Source organism: Nerophis lumbriciformis, linkage group LG29 (genome assembly GCF_033978685.3).
Source record: "Nerophis lumbriciformis linkage group LG29, RoL_Nlum_v2.1, whole genome shotgun sequence".
Classification (NCBI taxonomy): Eukaryota; Metazoa; Chordata; class Actinopteri; order Syngnathiformes; family Syngnathidae; genus Nerophis; species Nerophis lumbriciformis.
The window spans coordinates 32575001-32591760 of record NC_084576.2 but is presented as its reverse complement, the minus strand read 5'-3'; the positions used below and the strand labels follow the sequence as shown (position 1 = coordinate 32591760).

At 34.4% G+C, this 16760-nt stretch overlaps 1 protein-coding gene across 1 annotated transcript in view; it reads right to left on the bottom strand.

Annotated features, from left to right (window-relative positions):
• Positions 1-12959, bottom strand: part of txlnbb (taxilin beta b) — a 38594-nt gene extending 25635 nt beyond the window's left edge. The window contains exons 1-3 of the mRNA XM_061924254.1: positions 12907-12959; positions 6516-6739; positions 6348-6439 (exon numbers count right to left, since the gene is read on the bottom strand). Of these exons, the coding sequence (XP_061780238.1) occupies positions 6348-6439; positions 6516-6720 (297 nt within the window). The 5' untranslated portion in view covers positions 6721-6739; positions 12907-12959. The remainder of the gene's footprint in view (positions 1-6347; positions 6440-6515; positions 6740-12906) is intronic.
• Positions 12960-16760: the final 3801 nt, after the last annotated feature.

Sequence of the window (16760 nt, the reverse complement as noted above, 5' to 3'; positions counted from 1 at the left end):
AATGGATGCATTTTGGTGTAAAAAGTAAAGATAAAGGTGAAGTTATAACACTGAAACACCCTCAGGAAGAGCTGCTTTAACACATTTTAGCTACTTCTAAATCACTAATCCTGGTCTCCATAGCGACAAATAAAGTGCGTTTCTTACAAGTACCATTATCACTGGAGGACGAGGAATATCTAAACATGCTTCACTACGCACCGTAGGAGGATACATTAGCTCACCACCGTCACAATGTAAACAAATGCCATGGGTGGATCTACACCTGACATCCACTGTAATGATACCAAGTACTGGAGTCGATACTACTATGATTACATCAATATTTTTTAGCATCACAAAAAAAATTTTTTTCGTTTTTTAAAATATATATTATGTTTAAAAACTCAGTAGGACTGAGGACTTTGAATATGACTAATGTATGATACTGTAACTACTTGGTATCACATCCATACCTAAATGTGTGGTATCATCCAAAACTAATGTCAAGTATCAAAGAAGAGAAGAATAAGTGATTATTACATTTGAACAGAAGTGTAGATAGAACATGTTCAAACAGAAAATAAGCAGATATTAACAGTAAATGAACAAGTGGATTAATAATCATTTTTTACAGTTTGTCCCTCATAATGTAGACTAGAGTTGAAACGGTACCAAAATATTGGTACCGTTTCAACTCCAGTCTACATTATGAGGGACAATTAAAAATTAAAAATATTTCTATACTTTTCGGTACTTTTCAGTACTTTTCTAAGTAAAGGGGTCCACAAAAGTTGATTTTCAAGACAAAAAATGATTTTCAAGATAAAAGTTGATTTCCAAGGTAAAAGTTGATTTTCAAGGAAAAAAATGATTTTCAAGACAAAAAAATATTTTCAAGGTAAAAGTTGACTTTCAAGACAAAAAATTATTTTCAAGGTAAAAATTTTATTTTTAAGGTAAAAGTTGATTTTCAAGACAAAAAATGATTTTCAAGGTAAAAGTTGATTTTCAAGACAAAAAATGATTTTCAAGGTAAAAGTTGATTTTCAAGTTAAAAGTTGATTTTCAAGTAAAAGTTGATTTTCAAGACAAAAAATGATTTTCAAGGAAAAAAAATATTTTCAAGGTAAAAGTTGATTTTCAAGACAAAAAATTATTTTCAAGGTAAAAGTTGATTTTCAAAACAAAAAATTATTTTCAAGGTAAAAGTTGATTTTCAAGACAAAAAATTATTTTCAAGGTAAAAGTTGATTTTCAAAACAAAAAATTATTTTCAAGGTAAAAGTTGATTTTCAAGACAAAAAATTATTTTCAAGGTAAAAGTTGATTTTCAAAACAAAAAATTATTTTCAAGGTAAAAGTTGATTTTCAAGGTAAAAGTTGATTTTCAAGGTAAAAGTTGGTTTTCTAAACAAAAAATTATTTTCAAGGTAAAAGTTGATTTTCAAGGTAAAAGTTGATTTTCAAGAAATAAAAAAAGATTTTCAAGGTAAAAGTTGATTTTCAAGTTAAAAGTTGATTTTCAAGTAAAAGTTGATTTTCAAGACAAAAAATGATTTTCAAGGAAAAAAAATATTTTCAAGGTAAAAGTTGATTTTCAAGACAAAAAATTATTTTCAAGGTAAAAGTTGATTTTCAAAACAAAAAATTATTTTCAAGGTAAAAGTTGATCTTCAAGACAAAAAATTATTTTCAAGGTAAAAGTTGATTTTCAAAACAAAAAATTATTTTCAAGGTAAAAGTTGATTTTCAAGGTAAAAGTTGATTTTCAAGGTAAAAGTTGGTTTTCTAAACAAAAAATTATTTTCAAGGTAAAAGTTGATTTTCAAGGTAAAAGTTGATTTTCAAGAAATAAAAAAAGATTTTCAAGGTAAAAGTTGATTTTCAAGTTAAAAGTTGATTTTCAAGACAAAAAATGATTTTCAAGGTAAAAGTTGATTTTCAAGGTAAAAGTTGATTTTCAAGAAAAATTTTTTTTCAAGGTAAAAGTTGAATTTCAAGACAAAAAATGAATCAAAAACGGTACTATACTCTGTTTGAAAAGTATCGTTTTTTGGTTTTTTTTACCGGCATGACGAAGCATCATCGTCACGTGGTGACATTGCCGGTTTTAGGAGCAGAGGAGCATGTTGGGCAGCGCACACACACAGAGTACTTACAAGCAGACACAGTGTGTAGACAGAAAAGGGAGAATGGACGCATTTTGGTGTAAAAAGTCAAGATAAAGGTGAAGTTATAACACTGAAACACCCTCAGGAAGAGTTGCTTTAACACATTTTAGCTACTTCTAAATCACTAATCCTGGTCTCCATAGCGACAAATAAAGTACGTTTCTTACAAGTATCATTATCACTGGAGGACGAGCAATATCTAAACATGCTTCACTACACACCGTAGGAGGATACAATAGCTCACCACCGTCACAATGTAAACAAATGCCATGGGTGGATCTACACCTGACATCCACTGTAATGATACCAAGTACTGGAGTCGATACTACTATGATTACATCAATATTTTTTAGCATCACAAAATCTTTTTTTTCGTTTTTTAAAATATATATTATGTTTATAAACTCAGTAGGACTGAGGACTTTGAATATGAATGACATAATTAGTCGTATGCAGTAACATATTGTGTCATTTATACACCTATTATTTTGTACACATTATGAGGGACAAACTGTAAAAAATTGACTATTAATCTACTTGTTCATTTACTGTTAATATCTGCTTATTTTCTGTTTGAACATGTTCTATCTACACTTCTGTTAAAATGTAATAATCACTTATTCTTCTCTTCTTTTCTACTTGACATTAGTTTTGGATGATACCACACATTTAGGTATGGATCCGATACCAAGTGTCATGTCTGTGTAATCATGTTTTGTTTTAGTCATGTTTTGTTTTGTTTAATTATTGGACTCTTTAGTTTCTGGCTTTTCACTCCCTTGTCTTGTTTCCATGGTTACCCCATTAGTTTCACCTGTTCCACGTTTGGACTCATTGTGCACTCTTGTTTGTCACCATAGCAACCCATTAGTTTTCACCTGCCCTCACGACTCACGCACCTGTCTTTAATCATGTCACTATTATTTAAGCTTCCAGTCGCCAGGCTGTCTGCCTGGCGACATCACACCCGTCGCAATCTGTTTACCTCTGCGCACTTCATGCCACGTCCAAGTAAGTTTTTGTTTATTAATGCCACAGTTAGTGTTTTTGTTTCATTGTTCATAGTTTCTGCCTTTGTGCAAGTTTTGTGTTTATAGCCAAGTTTTGTACCTCCGCTGTGAGCGCCTTTTGTTTGTTTCTTTTTTTTTTTAGTGTTAAAATTAAATATGCCATGTCTGGTCCAAATCATTTGCACCACGGGAGAACAAACCACGCCATAGTCCAAGTCCTGATACCAAGTAGTTACAGGATCATACATTGGTCATATTCAAAAGTCCTCATGTGTCCAGGGACGTATTTACTGACTTTATAAACATAATATGAAGTAAAAAAAAAAAAGATTTGGTGACGATAAAAAATATTGATGCAATCATTGTAGTGTCGACTAGATACGCTCTTGTACTTGGTATCATTACAGTGGATGTCAGGTTGGCATTTGTTTACATTGTGACGGTGGTGAGCTATTGTATCCTCCTATGGTGTGTAGTGAAGCATGTTTAGCTATTCCTCGTCCTCCAGTGATAATGTTACTTGCAAGAAACGTACTTTATTTATCGCCATGGAGATGAGGATTAGTGATTTAGAAGTAGCTAAAATGCCGTAAAGCATATCTTCCTGAGGGTGTTTCAGTGTTATAACTTCACCTTTATCTTGACTTTTTACACCAAAATGCGTCCATTCTCCTTTTTCTGTCTCCACACTGTGTCTGCTTGTAAGTACTCTGTGTGTGTGCGCTGCCCAACATGCTCCTCTGCTCCTAAAACCAATTTTAGGACTAATTATGAGTCTTTGTTTGTTTACTTACTACTAAAAGACAAGTTGTCCAGGGTGTACTCCACCTTCCGCCCGATTGTAGCTGAGATAGGCTCCAGCGCCCCCCGCGACCCCAAAGGGAATAAGCGGTAGAAAATGGATGGATGGATACCTTAAAAATAATTTTTTGCCTTGAAAATCAACTTTTTGTCTTGAATATCAACTTTTACCTTGAAAATCTACTTTTACCTTGAAAATCATTTTTTTGTCTTGAAAATCAACTTTTACCTTGAAAATCTTTTTTTTCCTTGAAAATCATTTTTTGTCATGAAAATCAACTTTTACCTTGAAAATAATTTTTTGTCATGAAAATCAACTTTTACCTTGAAAATAATTTTTTGTCATGAAAATCAACTTTTACCTTGAAAATAATTTTTTGTCTTGAAAATCAACTTTTACCTTGAAAATCAACTTTTACTTTGAAAATATTTTTTTGTTGTGAAAATCACTTTTATCTTGAAAATCAACTTTTACCTTAAAAATCAACTTTTACCTTAAAAATACTGCGATGAGGTGGTGACTTGTCCAGGGTGTACCCCGCCTTCCGCCCGATTGTAGCTGAGATAGGCTCCAGCGCCCCCCGCGACCCCAAAGGGAATAAGCGGTAGAAAATGGATGGATGGATACCTTAAAAATAATTTTTTGCCTTGAAAATCAACTTTTTGTCTTGAATATCAACTTTTACCTTGAAAATCTACTTTTACCTTGAAAATCATTTTTTTGTCTTGAAAATCAACTTTTACCTGGAAAATCTTTTTTTTCCTTGAAAATCATTTTTTGTCATGAAAATCAACTTTTACCTTGAAAATAATTTTTTGTCATGAAAATCAACTTTTACCTTGAAAATAATTTTTTGTCTTGAAAATCAACTTTTACCTTGAAAATCAACTTTTACTTTGAAAATATTTTTTTTGTCGTGAAAATCACTTTTATCTTGAAAATCAACTTTTACCTTAAAAATCAACTTTTACCTTAAAAACACTGCGATGAGGTGGCGACTTGTCCAGGGTGTACCCCGCCTTCCGCCCGATTGTAGCTGAGATAGGCTCCAGCGCCCCCCGCGACCCCAAAGGGAATAAGCGGTAGAAAATGGATGGATGGATACCTTAAAAATAATTTTTTGTCTTGAATATCAACTTTTTGTCTTGAATATCAACTTTTACCTTGAAAATCTACTTTTACCTTGAAAATCTACTTTTACCTTGAAAATCTACTTTTACCTTGAAAATAATTTTTTTGTCTTGAAAATCAACTTTTACCTTGAAAATCTTTTTTTGTCTTGAAAATCCACTTTTACCTTGAAAATCATTTTTTGTCTTGAAAATCAACTTTTACCTTGAAAATCAACTTTTACCTTGAAAATATTTTTTTGTTTTGAAAATCAACTTTTACCTTGAAAATCAACTTTTACCTTGAACATAACTTTTTGTCTTGAAAATCAACTTTTACATTGAAAATAATTTTTTGTCTTGAAAATCAACTTTTACCTTGAAAATCAACTTTTACCTTGAAAATCAACTTTTACCTTGAAAATCATTTTTTGTCTTGAAAATATTTTTTTGTCTTGAAATTCAACTTTTACCTTGAAAATAATTTTTTTCCTTGAAAATCAACTTTTACCTTGAAAATCAACTTTTACCTTGAAAATCATTTTTTTTCTTGAAAATCAACTTTTACCTTGAAAATCAACTTTTACCTTGAAAATCATATTTTTTCCTTGAAAATCAACTTTTACCTTGAAAATCAACTTTTATCTTGAAAATCATTTTTTTCTTAAAATCAACTTTTACCTTGAAAATCATTTTTTGTTTTGAAAATCAACTTTTACCTTGAAAATCATTTTTTTCCTTGAAAATCATTTTTTGTCTTGAAAATCAACTTTTACCTTGAAAATCAACTTTTACCTTGAAAATCATTTTTTGTCTTGAAAATCAACTTTTACCTTAAAAATAAAATGTTTACAAATAATTTTTTGTCTTGAAAGTCAACTTTTACCTTAAAAATAATTTTTTGCCTTGAAAATCAACTTTTACCTTGAAAATCAACTTTTACCTTGAAAGTCTACTTTTACCTTGAAAATCATTTTTTTGTCTTGAAAATCAACTTTTACCTTGAAAATAATTTTTTTCCTTGAAAATCTTTTTTTGTCATTTAAGGACTAAATGACAATAATAAACATATGTTTCATGTACACTAACATTTTTGTTCAAATAAAGCCAATAATGACGTTTAGAAAAGTACCGGTATTGGTACCAAATTATTGGTATGGGCACATCACTAGTACTGACAATACTGTAAAAAAAAAAAGAACAGGTACTTGGGTGTTGCTGTCGACAACCCTGACAGGATGATTAGCTCAGTGATGGTCTCAGATCCACTCACCAGCTCGGCGTGTTTCTTGATGGACGCTTCCAGCTTCTTCTCGGGCGTGTCCAGTTTGTTGAGGCTCTGCATGAGCAGCGTGGCGTCCTTCCCTGAGCGGCGACACATTTGAAGAGGACCTCCACTTTGGTTTCAGCGCAAACTTCTCGACCGGGGTCGGGAACCTACCCAGGTTTTTCAGCATCTTCTTCTCCAGTTTCTGGTCCCGCCGGCCGTCCTTGCCGGGTTGCGCCCGGTCCGGGTCGTCGGGCCCTTCGGGGACGCCGTCGGCCTGGTAGGTGCTGATGATGTCCTCCAGCTGCTTGGCCAGGTCCTCCGTCAGGTCCACGTTGGGACCTCCGGGCTGGGTGCTGCTCTCTGGACACGCCTCCATCTTCTGAAGTTTTCACCTTCTGCGAATAATCCAGGTAATACAGAGTACAGTAGACCAGGGTTAGGGTTAGGCTGGACTACAGTCAGGCCAGTCTAGTACCTGCACTCTTTTACTATGAAGCCACGCTGTTGTAACACCTGGCTTGGCATTGTCTTGCTGAAATAAGCAGGGGCGTCCATGATAACAACACATGTTGCTCCAAAAGCTGTATGTACCTTTCAGCATTAATGGTGCCTTCACAGATGTGTAAGTTACCCATGTCTTGGCCACTAATACACCCCCATACCATCACAGATGCTGACTTTTACACTTTCACCCTAGAACATTCCGGATGGTTCTTTTCCTCTTTGGTCCGGAGGACACGACGTCCACATTTTCCAAAAAAAACAATTTGAAATGTGGACTCGTCAGACCACAGAACACTTTTACACTTTGTATCAGTCCATCTTAGATGAGCTCGGGCCCAGGGAAGCCAACGGCGTTTCTGGGTGTTGTTGATAAACGGTTTTCGCCTTGCATAGGAGAGTTTTAACTTGCACTTACAGATGTAGCGACCAACTGTAGTTACCGACAGTGGGTTTCTGAAGTGTTCCCGAGCCCATGTGGTGATATCCTTTACACACTGATGTCGCTTGTTGATGCAGTACCGCCTGAGGGATCCAAGGTGTGTAATATCATGGCTTACGTGCAGTGATTTCTCCAGATTCTCTGAACCTTTTGATGATATTACGGAGCGTAGATGGTGAAATCCCTAAATTCCTTGCAATAGCTGCTTGAGAAATGTTTTTCTTAAACTGTTCAACAATTTGCTTACACATTTGTTGACAAAGTGGTGACCCTCGCCCCATCCTTGTTTGTGAATGACTGAGCATTTCATGGAATCTACTTGTATACCCAATCATGGCACCCACCTGTTCCCAATTTGCCTGTTCACCTGTGGGATGTTCCAAATAAGTGTTTGATGAGCATTCCTCAACTTTATCAGTCTTTTTTGCCACTTTTCCCAACTTCTTTGTCACGTATTGCTGGCATCAAATTCTAAAGTTAATGATTATTTGCAAAAAAAAAAAAATGTTTATGAGTTTGAACATCAAATATGTTGTCTTTGTAGCATATTCAACTGAATATGGGTTGAAAATGATTTGCAAATCATTGTATTCCGTTTATATTTACATCTAACACAAGTGTTCTCCGGTGTTTTGCGTTAGTTCCCGTCCTGTGCTTTTATTTTGGCGGCTCCTCTGGTTTTGTCGGTGTTTTCCCGCGGCCGCGTCACTTCTGCCACGGAGCACTTCCCCTCACCTGCGCCCAGAGGTGGGTAGTAACGCGCTACATTTACTCCGTTACATCTACTTGAGTAACTTTTGGGATAAATTGTACTTCTAAGAGTAGTTTTAATGCAACATACTTTTACTTTTACTTAAGTATATTTATAGAGAAGAAATGCTACTTTTACTCCGCTACTTTTATCTACATTCAGCTCGCTACTCGCTACTAATTTTTATCGATCTGTTAATGCACGCTTTGTTTGTTTTGGTCTGTCAGACAGACCTTCATAGTGCCTGCGTTTCAACAAATACAGTCACTGGTGACGTTCACTCCGTTCCACCAATCAGATGCAGTCACTGGTGACGTTGGACCAATCAAACAGAGCCAGGCGGTCACATGATCTGATTTAAACAAGTGTAAAAACTTGTTGAGGTGTTACCATTTTGTGGTCAATTGTACGGAATATGTACTGTACTGTGCAATCTACTAATAAAAGTTTCAATCAATCAAAAGTGTGAAGGAAAAAAGACCCTTTTTTATTTCAACCGTACATCCCGTCAAAAGCCTAAAGACTGACTGCACAGTTCCTGTCTTCACAATAAAAGTGCCGCTCCATCGCGCCTGCGCTTTCAAAACAAGAGTCTCCGAAAGCCAGCGCAAACAAGCTAGCAAGCTACGGAGTTTGCCGCCAATGTATTTCTTGTAAAGTGTATAAAAAGGAATATGGAAGCTGGACAAATAAGATGCCAAAAACCAACCACTTTCATGTGGTATTAGACAGAAAGGAGGAACTTTTCTTCTCCATTTGAAAACGTGGACGTTATCATCACTACTGTCTGATTACAATCAATGCAAGTCATCAGAATCAGGTAATACACCAACTTATATTCTTGTCTTCATGAAAGAAAGGAATCTATATGTTAAACATGCATGTATAATTATTAAAACACCTTTAACATGTGAACAAAAACAGCAAAATAAATAAATATAAATTATATACTGTATATATCAATGTATGTATATATATATATATATATATATATATATATATATATATATATATATATATATATATATATATATATATATATATATATATATATATATATATATATGAGTGTGTATGTTACTCATCAGTTACTCAGTACTTGAGTAGTTTTTGCACAACATACTTTTTACTTTTACTCAAGTAAATATTTGGGTGACTACTCCTTACTTTTACTTGAGTAATAAATCTGTAAAGTAACAGTACTCTTACTTGAGTACAATTTCTGGCTACTCTACCCACCTCTGCCTGCACCACCTTGGAAGTGTACTAGCTGTTACCCTTTTTTTTATGCTGGCGTTTTAGCTCATTTTAGTACATTTGCAGACCAAAATGATGGCTTTTGTCATTTGGAAGCATTGCGGACGTATGCCAACTCCTCTAACTAGAGACGCATGCGGCACTTTAGCGCCGCCCTAGTGGCTCTCTGGAGCTTTTTTCAAAAATGTATGAAAAATGGAAAAAGATGAGGGGGAAAAAAATATATTTTTTGTGTTAATATGGTTTCTGTAGGAGGACAAACATGACACAAACCTCCCAAATTGTTATAAAGCACACTGTTTATATTAAACATGCTTCACTGATTCCAGTATTTGGCGAGCGCCGTTTTGTCCTACTAATTTTGGCGGTCCTTGAACTCACCGTAGTTTGTTTACATGTATAACTTTCTCCGACTTTCTAGGACGTGTTTTATGCCACTTCTTTTTCTGTCTCATTTTGTCCACCAGACTTTTTATACTGTGCGTGAATACACAAAGGTGAGTTTTGTTGATGTTATTGACTTGTGTGGAGTGCTAATCTGTCTTGTTTGGTCACTGCATGACTGCAAGCTAATCGATGCTAACATGCTATTTAGGCTAGCTATATGTACATATTAGAGATGCGCGGATAGGCAATTTATTTCATCCGCAACCGCGTCAGAAAGTCGTCAACCATCCGCCATCCACCCGATGTAACGTTTGATCAGAACTGCACCCGCCCGCCATCCGCCCGCACCCGCCCGTTGTTATATATCTAATATAGACGATGCAAGGCATTAGTGAGGCATACCTGCCAACTACTCCGGTTTTCCCGTAATTCGTACGGTTTTCATCAACCTATTCCGGGTTACGGTTGCAGTGATAAAAAATACGTTTTTTCATTAATTTAAAAAAAAAAAAGGGTGAAAACTACGCGAATTGCACCTTGTGCAGACAAGATTTTTCGATCGGACACGGAGGAATTAGCGATGTAAAAGACCACGTTGGGACAAAAAAACACAAGTCTAATGCCGTTGCTAAATTTGGATTTTAGCCACAAAAAGGTAATGACACCAATGTTATCTATTGGAATTGTTTAGTACTGTTATACTGTTAAAAGTGTTTTTACTATTTATGCTTTCAAGTCCAAGTTGAAGAAATCTTGTTAAATGTTGACAGCATAACTACCAAAATACAGAAGTATGTCCTTAATATTTTTGCAGTGCTATTTCTGTTGAAAAGTTCAAATGGTTACATTAGAGATGTGATGTGCCACTTTTCAAGTGTCTGATGGCTTCAATTAATTTTCATTCATTTTTCATATTTTGAATTCTTTTGAAAGGCTTACAAAAAAACTACATTTGAATTGTAATTCCATGCTATTGACAGGACTATTAATTGTAATGAAGTTAGCTTACCATGTTTACAGTATGATAATTGTGATAGAAATGTGAATTTTAGGCACAGAATATTTTTTACAATTGAACAAGGCAGTAGATTATACAAGCTTGGACAGAAAGTTAATAATGACACCAATTTTTTTTTAAATGGAATTGTTTAGTACTGTTTTACCATTTGTTTACTGTAAAAAGTGTTTATACTTTCAATGAACAAATTGAAGTCTTGTGAAAGGTTGACAGGATAACTGGCATTAACTGTCAAAATCATTTCAAACTATTGAAGTTAGCTTACAGAATAAACATGTCAATCAACCCATATGATTTTTGCTGTAATATTTTTGTTTTGAAAAGTCACTGTGACTGATAGAAAAGTGATACTTTTAGCAACATTTTAACCTGTCTGAATGCTAATAATCATTTTGCGTCGGGGGGCGAAGCCCTGAACCCCCCACCAGGACTGCGGCCCTTGGACCCTGGCTACTAGGTTTTTCTGATTTCAAAAGTTGGCAGGTATGGTGAGGTTATAAAGCTTTTGCCTGTTAAAGAAAGGAGACTGATCCAATGCAGCACAGACTTTCGCGTGCCACGCTGTCACGACCCAGACGCACACCAGTGCGCAATCATATGGGAGCCGCGCTGAGCGCACCTCCAAGCGCGTCTCGCTGCCGGCGACGGCCAGGTATGGGCCCGACGCTCCAGCGCCATCCATTTTCAGGGCTAGTTGATTCGGCAGGTGGGTTGTTACACACTCCTTAGCGGGTTCCGACTTCCATGGCCACCGTCCTGCTCTCTATATCAACCAGGGTGAGCCCCACCCCTTTTGTGAGCGCACTGCGCGCGGAGTGACCCCTGTTACGCGCCCCCGGCAACAGGGGTGGCGGGCAGGTAAGCTGCGCGGGCGGAGCGCGCGGAGTGACCCCGGTTACGAGCCCCCGGCCACGGGGGTGGCGGGCAGGTAAGCTGCTTACCTGCTGCGCGTGACGCCGGCCGCGGCGAAGGCGGACGAGGCGGGGTGTCGGTGCGGTGGGCGCGGTGGTGACCCTGGAGGTGCGTCGGGCCCTTCTCGCGGATCGCCTCAGCTACGGCTCCCGGTGGGGCCCTCTCGGGGGAAGGGGCCTCGGTCCCGGACCCCGGCGAGGCGTCCCTTCTCCGCTCCGTAAAAGTGTCCATCTCTTTTCTTTTTTCTTCTTCTGTTGTGGCATATGCAGCAGGTGCCTGCTCGTTTTTCGTATGTGGGTAACAACATTTAACTATGTATATATATTTACCAATTGGTTTAACTGCCACCCGCCTGAATCTATTTAAAATCTTTTTTTTATTATTTTAACCGCACGACCCGACCCGACCCGACCCGACCCGACCCGACCCGCGGATAAAATCTAATTTTTTTTAATTTCATCCGCCCGATCCGCGGATAATCCGCGGACTCCGCGGTTGTGCCCGCAAACCGCGCATCTCTAGTACATATTGCATCATTATGTCTCATTTGTAGCTATATTTGAGCTCATTTAGTTTCCTTTAAGTCCTCTTAATTCAATTTATATCACAAGACACACTATCTGTATGTAATATGGCTTTTCATTTTTTTTAATTTTTGCGGCTCCAGACAGATTTGTTTTTGTATTTTTGGTCCAATATGGCTCTTTCAACGTTTTGGGTTGCCGACCCCTGCCCTAGACCAACATTTAGCATTTCAAGAGTCATACTACGTTTTGGTATGACTTCTGCACTTCACCTTGCAAAAATGTTCAACCTTAAAACTATTTCAACCTTCAAAACCTTTTTGTACATTCCCCAGCTCTTCAACGTTCAAACCATTCACACGCAATGTAGAATTGAGTTCCTATTAGTGCCTATAACGCTATTGGACCTCACATTTGGAGCTTTTTTTACTTAGTAAAAAGCACTTAAAGTCTTTGTCTTCTAGTAGCAAACTCCCAGTCCTGTAAGTTATGCTGTTTACCAAATTAGAACAAGCCGAGCACATGGCACCTGTTCCAGACCCATATTCTATTTTAGGAACTCCTTTTATGCGCAAGACATTTATTTATTTCCTAATCCGACACTATTGCGCGTAGCCGCGGCAGGTGTGCGCGGAGAAAAGTGCAATTTAGCCAGCTTTGCTTTCAAAGTATTCCGGTACGGAGGATTTAGTGCAACATGCGGTTATTGACACACAAGATGTTAATGGTATGTTAGTAAGGAGCACATGGAGGGTGGGGGGGGGTCTTACCAGGACCACAGGCCAGAGGGGGAAAGAGAAGAGTGTGGATGGTCTGGGACACGCCAACGGTGCAGAGACAACAGCTGTGATAAGAGCGGCTCAAAATAACCCGGGCGGGGGCAGGGACACAACTCAGTGTAGAAAAAAAAAGTCAGTGTTAAAAAAACGGTCAATTGACAAAAAGTACCAGGGATGTTTTTAAAGTGAAACTCTGGTAATGCAAAATGATCGATGGTTGTTTTTGCAGTGCATTACTGTCAATGGAAAAAAAAAAGTATTTTTATTTTTACAGTAAAATTCTGACAACTGAGCGATCACAAATTTATATTTTATGTTTTTTTTTAAATATATATATATAGTTCATTACTGTAGATTGTAAAACAATGTCACTGTTATTTTTACAGTAATATTTTGGACACTTTTTTACCCTAAAATCTACTGATTTTGTTTCAGGTTTTTTTACAGTCTTATAGATGGAAAAATAATACAACTGTTATTTTTACATAAAATCAACAGTCATTGTTTTTACAGTCCCTTGCATTTAATGAAAAAATGGTGCTTTTTAATTTTTACAGTAAAATTCTGACAACTGAGCTACCAGTTTTTTTTTTATTATTGTAAAATCTATATTTTGTGTATTTTTTTAATGTGATTAGTTACTGTAGATTGTAAAATACTGTTATTTTTACAGTAATATTTTGGACACTTTTTTACCCTAAAATCTACTGATTTTGTTTCGTTTTTTTTGTTTTTTTTTTACAGTCTTATAGATGGAAAAATAATACAACTGTTATTTTTACATAAAATCAACAGTCATCGTTTTTACTGTCCCTGACAGTTAATGGAAAAATGGTGCTTTTTAATTTTTGCAGTAAAATTCTGACAACTGAGCTACCAGTTTTTTTTATTATTGTAAAATCTATATTTTGTGTATTTTTTAATGTAATTAGTTACTGTAGATTGTAAAACAATGTCACTGTTATTTTTACAGTAATATTTTGGACACTTTTTTACCCTAAAATCTACTGATTTTGTTTCGTTTTTTGTTTTGTTTTTTACAGTCTTATAGATAGAAAAATGATACAACTGTTATTTTTACATAAAATCAACAGTCATTGTTTTTACAGTCCCTTACAGTTAATGAAAAAATGGTGCTTTTTTTATTTTTACAGTAAAATTCTGACAACTGAGCTACCAGTTTTTTTTATTATTGTAAAATATATATTTTGTGTATTTTTTTTTAATGTAATTAGTTACTGTAGATTGTAAAACACTGTTATTTTTACAGTAATATTTTGGTAACTTAACTGACGGTCTTTTTTTTTTTACCCTAAAACGTACAGGTTTTTTTATTTTACAGTTCATTACTGTACATGGAAAAATGATACAACTGTTATTTTTGCAATATAATTCTTGCAACTTTGCTGCCATTTTACATAAAATCAACAGTCGTTGTTTTTACGCTGTCTTACAGTCAACGAAAAAAACGGTTCTTTTTAATTTTTACAGTAAAATTCTGGCAACTGAGCTACCAGTTTTTTGTTTTTTTTGTAAAATGTATACTTTGTGTTTTTTATATATATAGTTCATTACTGTAGATTGTAAAACAATGTCACTGTTATTTTTACAGTAATATTTTGGTAACTTTTTTATCCTAAAATCTACTGATTTTTTTTTGTTTTTTTACAATTCTATGGATGGAAAAATTATACAACTGTTATTTTTACATAAAATCAACAGTCATTGTTTTTACGGTCCCTTACAGTTAATGAAAAAACGGTGCTTTTTAATTTTCACAGTAAAAATCTGACAATCAGTTTTTTTATTACTGTAAAATATATATTTTGTGTATTTTTTTAATGTAATTAGTTACTGTAGATTGTAAAACACTGTTATTTTTACAGTAATATTTTGGTAACTTAACTGACTGTTTTTATTTTTTACCCTAAAATCAGATTTATTTTTTTTTACAGTTCATTACTGTACATGGAAAAATGATACAACGGTTATTTTTTACAATATAATTCTGGCAACTTTGCTGCCATTTTACATAAAATCAACAGTCGTTGTTTTTACGCTGTCTTACAGTCAACGAAAAAACGGTGCTTTTTCATTTTTACAGTAAAATTCTGGCAACTGAGCTAACAGTTTTTTGTTTTTTCGTAAAATGTATACTTTGTGTTTTTTATATATGTAGTTCATTACTGTAGATTGTAAAACAATTTCACTGTTATTTTTACAGTAATATTTTGGTAACTTTTTTACCCTAAAATCTACTGATTTTGTTTCGGGTTTTTTTACAGTCTTATAGATGGAAAAATGATACAACTGTTATTTTTACATAAAATCAACAGTCATTGTTTTTACAGTCCCTTACAGTTAATGAAAAAAATGGTGCTTTTTAATTTTTACAGTAAAATTCTGACAACTGAGCTACCAGTTTTTTTAATTATTGTAAAATCTATATTTTGTGTATTTTTTTTAAATGTAATTAGTTACTGTAGATTGTAAAACACTTATTTTTACAGTAATATTTTGGTAACTTAACTGACGGTCTTTTTTTTACCCTAAAATGAACAGATTTTTTTTATTTTACAGTTCATTACTGTACATGGAAAAATGATACAACTGTTATTTTTCCAATATAATTCTGGCAACTTTGCTGCCATTTTACATAAAATCAACAGTCGTTGTTTTTACGGTGTCTTACAGTCAACGAAAAAAAACGGTTCTTTTTCATTTTTACAGTAAAATTCTGGCAACTGAGCTACCAGTTTTTTGTTTTTTTTTGTAAAATGTATACTTTGTGTTTTTTATATATATAGTTCATTACTGTAGATTGTAAAACAATGTCACTGTTATTTTTACAGTAATATTTTGGTAACTTTTTTACCCTAAAATCTACTGATTTTTTTTGTTTTTTTACAGTTCTATAGATGGAAAAATTATACAACTGTTATTTTTACATAAAATCAACAGTCGTTGTTTTTACGGTCCCTTACAGTTAATGAACAAATGGTGCTTTTTAATTTTTACAGTAAAATTCTGACAACTGAGCTACCAGTTTTTTTATTATTGTAAAATCTATATTTTGTGTATTTTTTTTTAATGTAATTAGTTACTGTAGATTGTAAAACACTGTTATTTTTACAGTAATATTTTGGTAACTTAACTGACGGTCTTTTTTTTACCCTAAAATGTACAGATTTTTTTTTATTTTATAGTTCATTACTGTACATGGAAAAATGATACAACTGTTATTTTTGCAATATAATTCTTGCAACTTTGCTGCCATTTTACATAAAATCAACAGTCGTTGTTTTTACGCTGTCTTACAGTCAACGAAAAAAAACGGTTCTTTTTAATTTTTACAGTAAAATTCTGGCAACTGAGCTACCAGTTTTTTGTTTTTTTTGTAAAATGTATATTTTGTGTTTTTTTATATATAGTTCATTACTGTAGATTGTAAAACAATGTCACTGTTATTTTTACAGTAATATTTTGGTAACTTTTTTACCCTAAAATCTACTGATTTTTTTTGGGTTTTTTTTTACAGTTCTATAGATGGAAAAATGATACAACTGTTATTTTTACATAAAATCAACAGAGGTTGTTTTTACAGTCCCTTACAGTTAATGAAAAAACGGTGCTTTTTAATTTTCTCAGTAAAATTCTGACAGTTTTTTATTATTGTAAAATCTGTATTTTGTGTATTTTGTAATGTAATTAGTTACTGTAGATTGTAAAACACTGTTATTTTTACAGTAATATTTTGGTAACTTTACCTAACTGACGGTCTTTTCTTACCCTAAAATCTACATTTTTTTTATTTTTTTTATTTTTTTTTACAGTTCATTACTGTA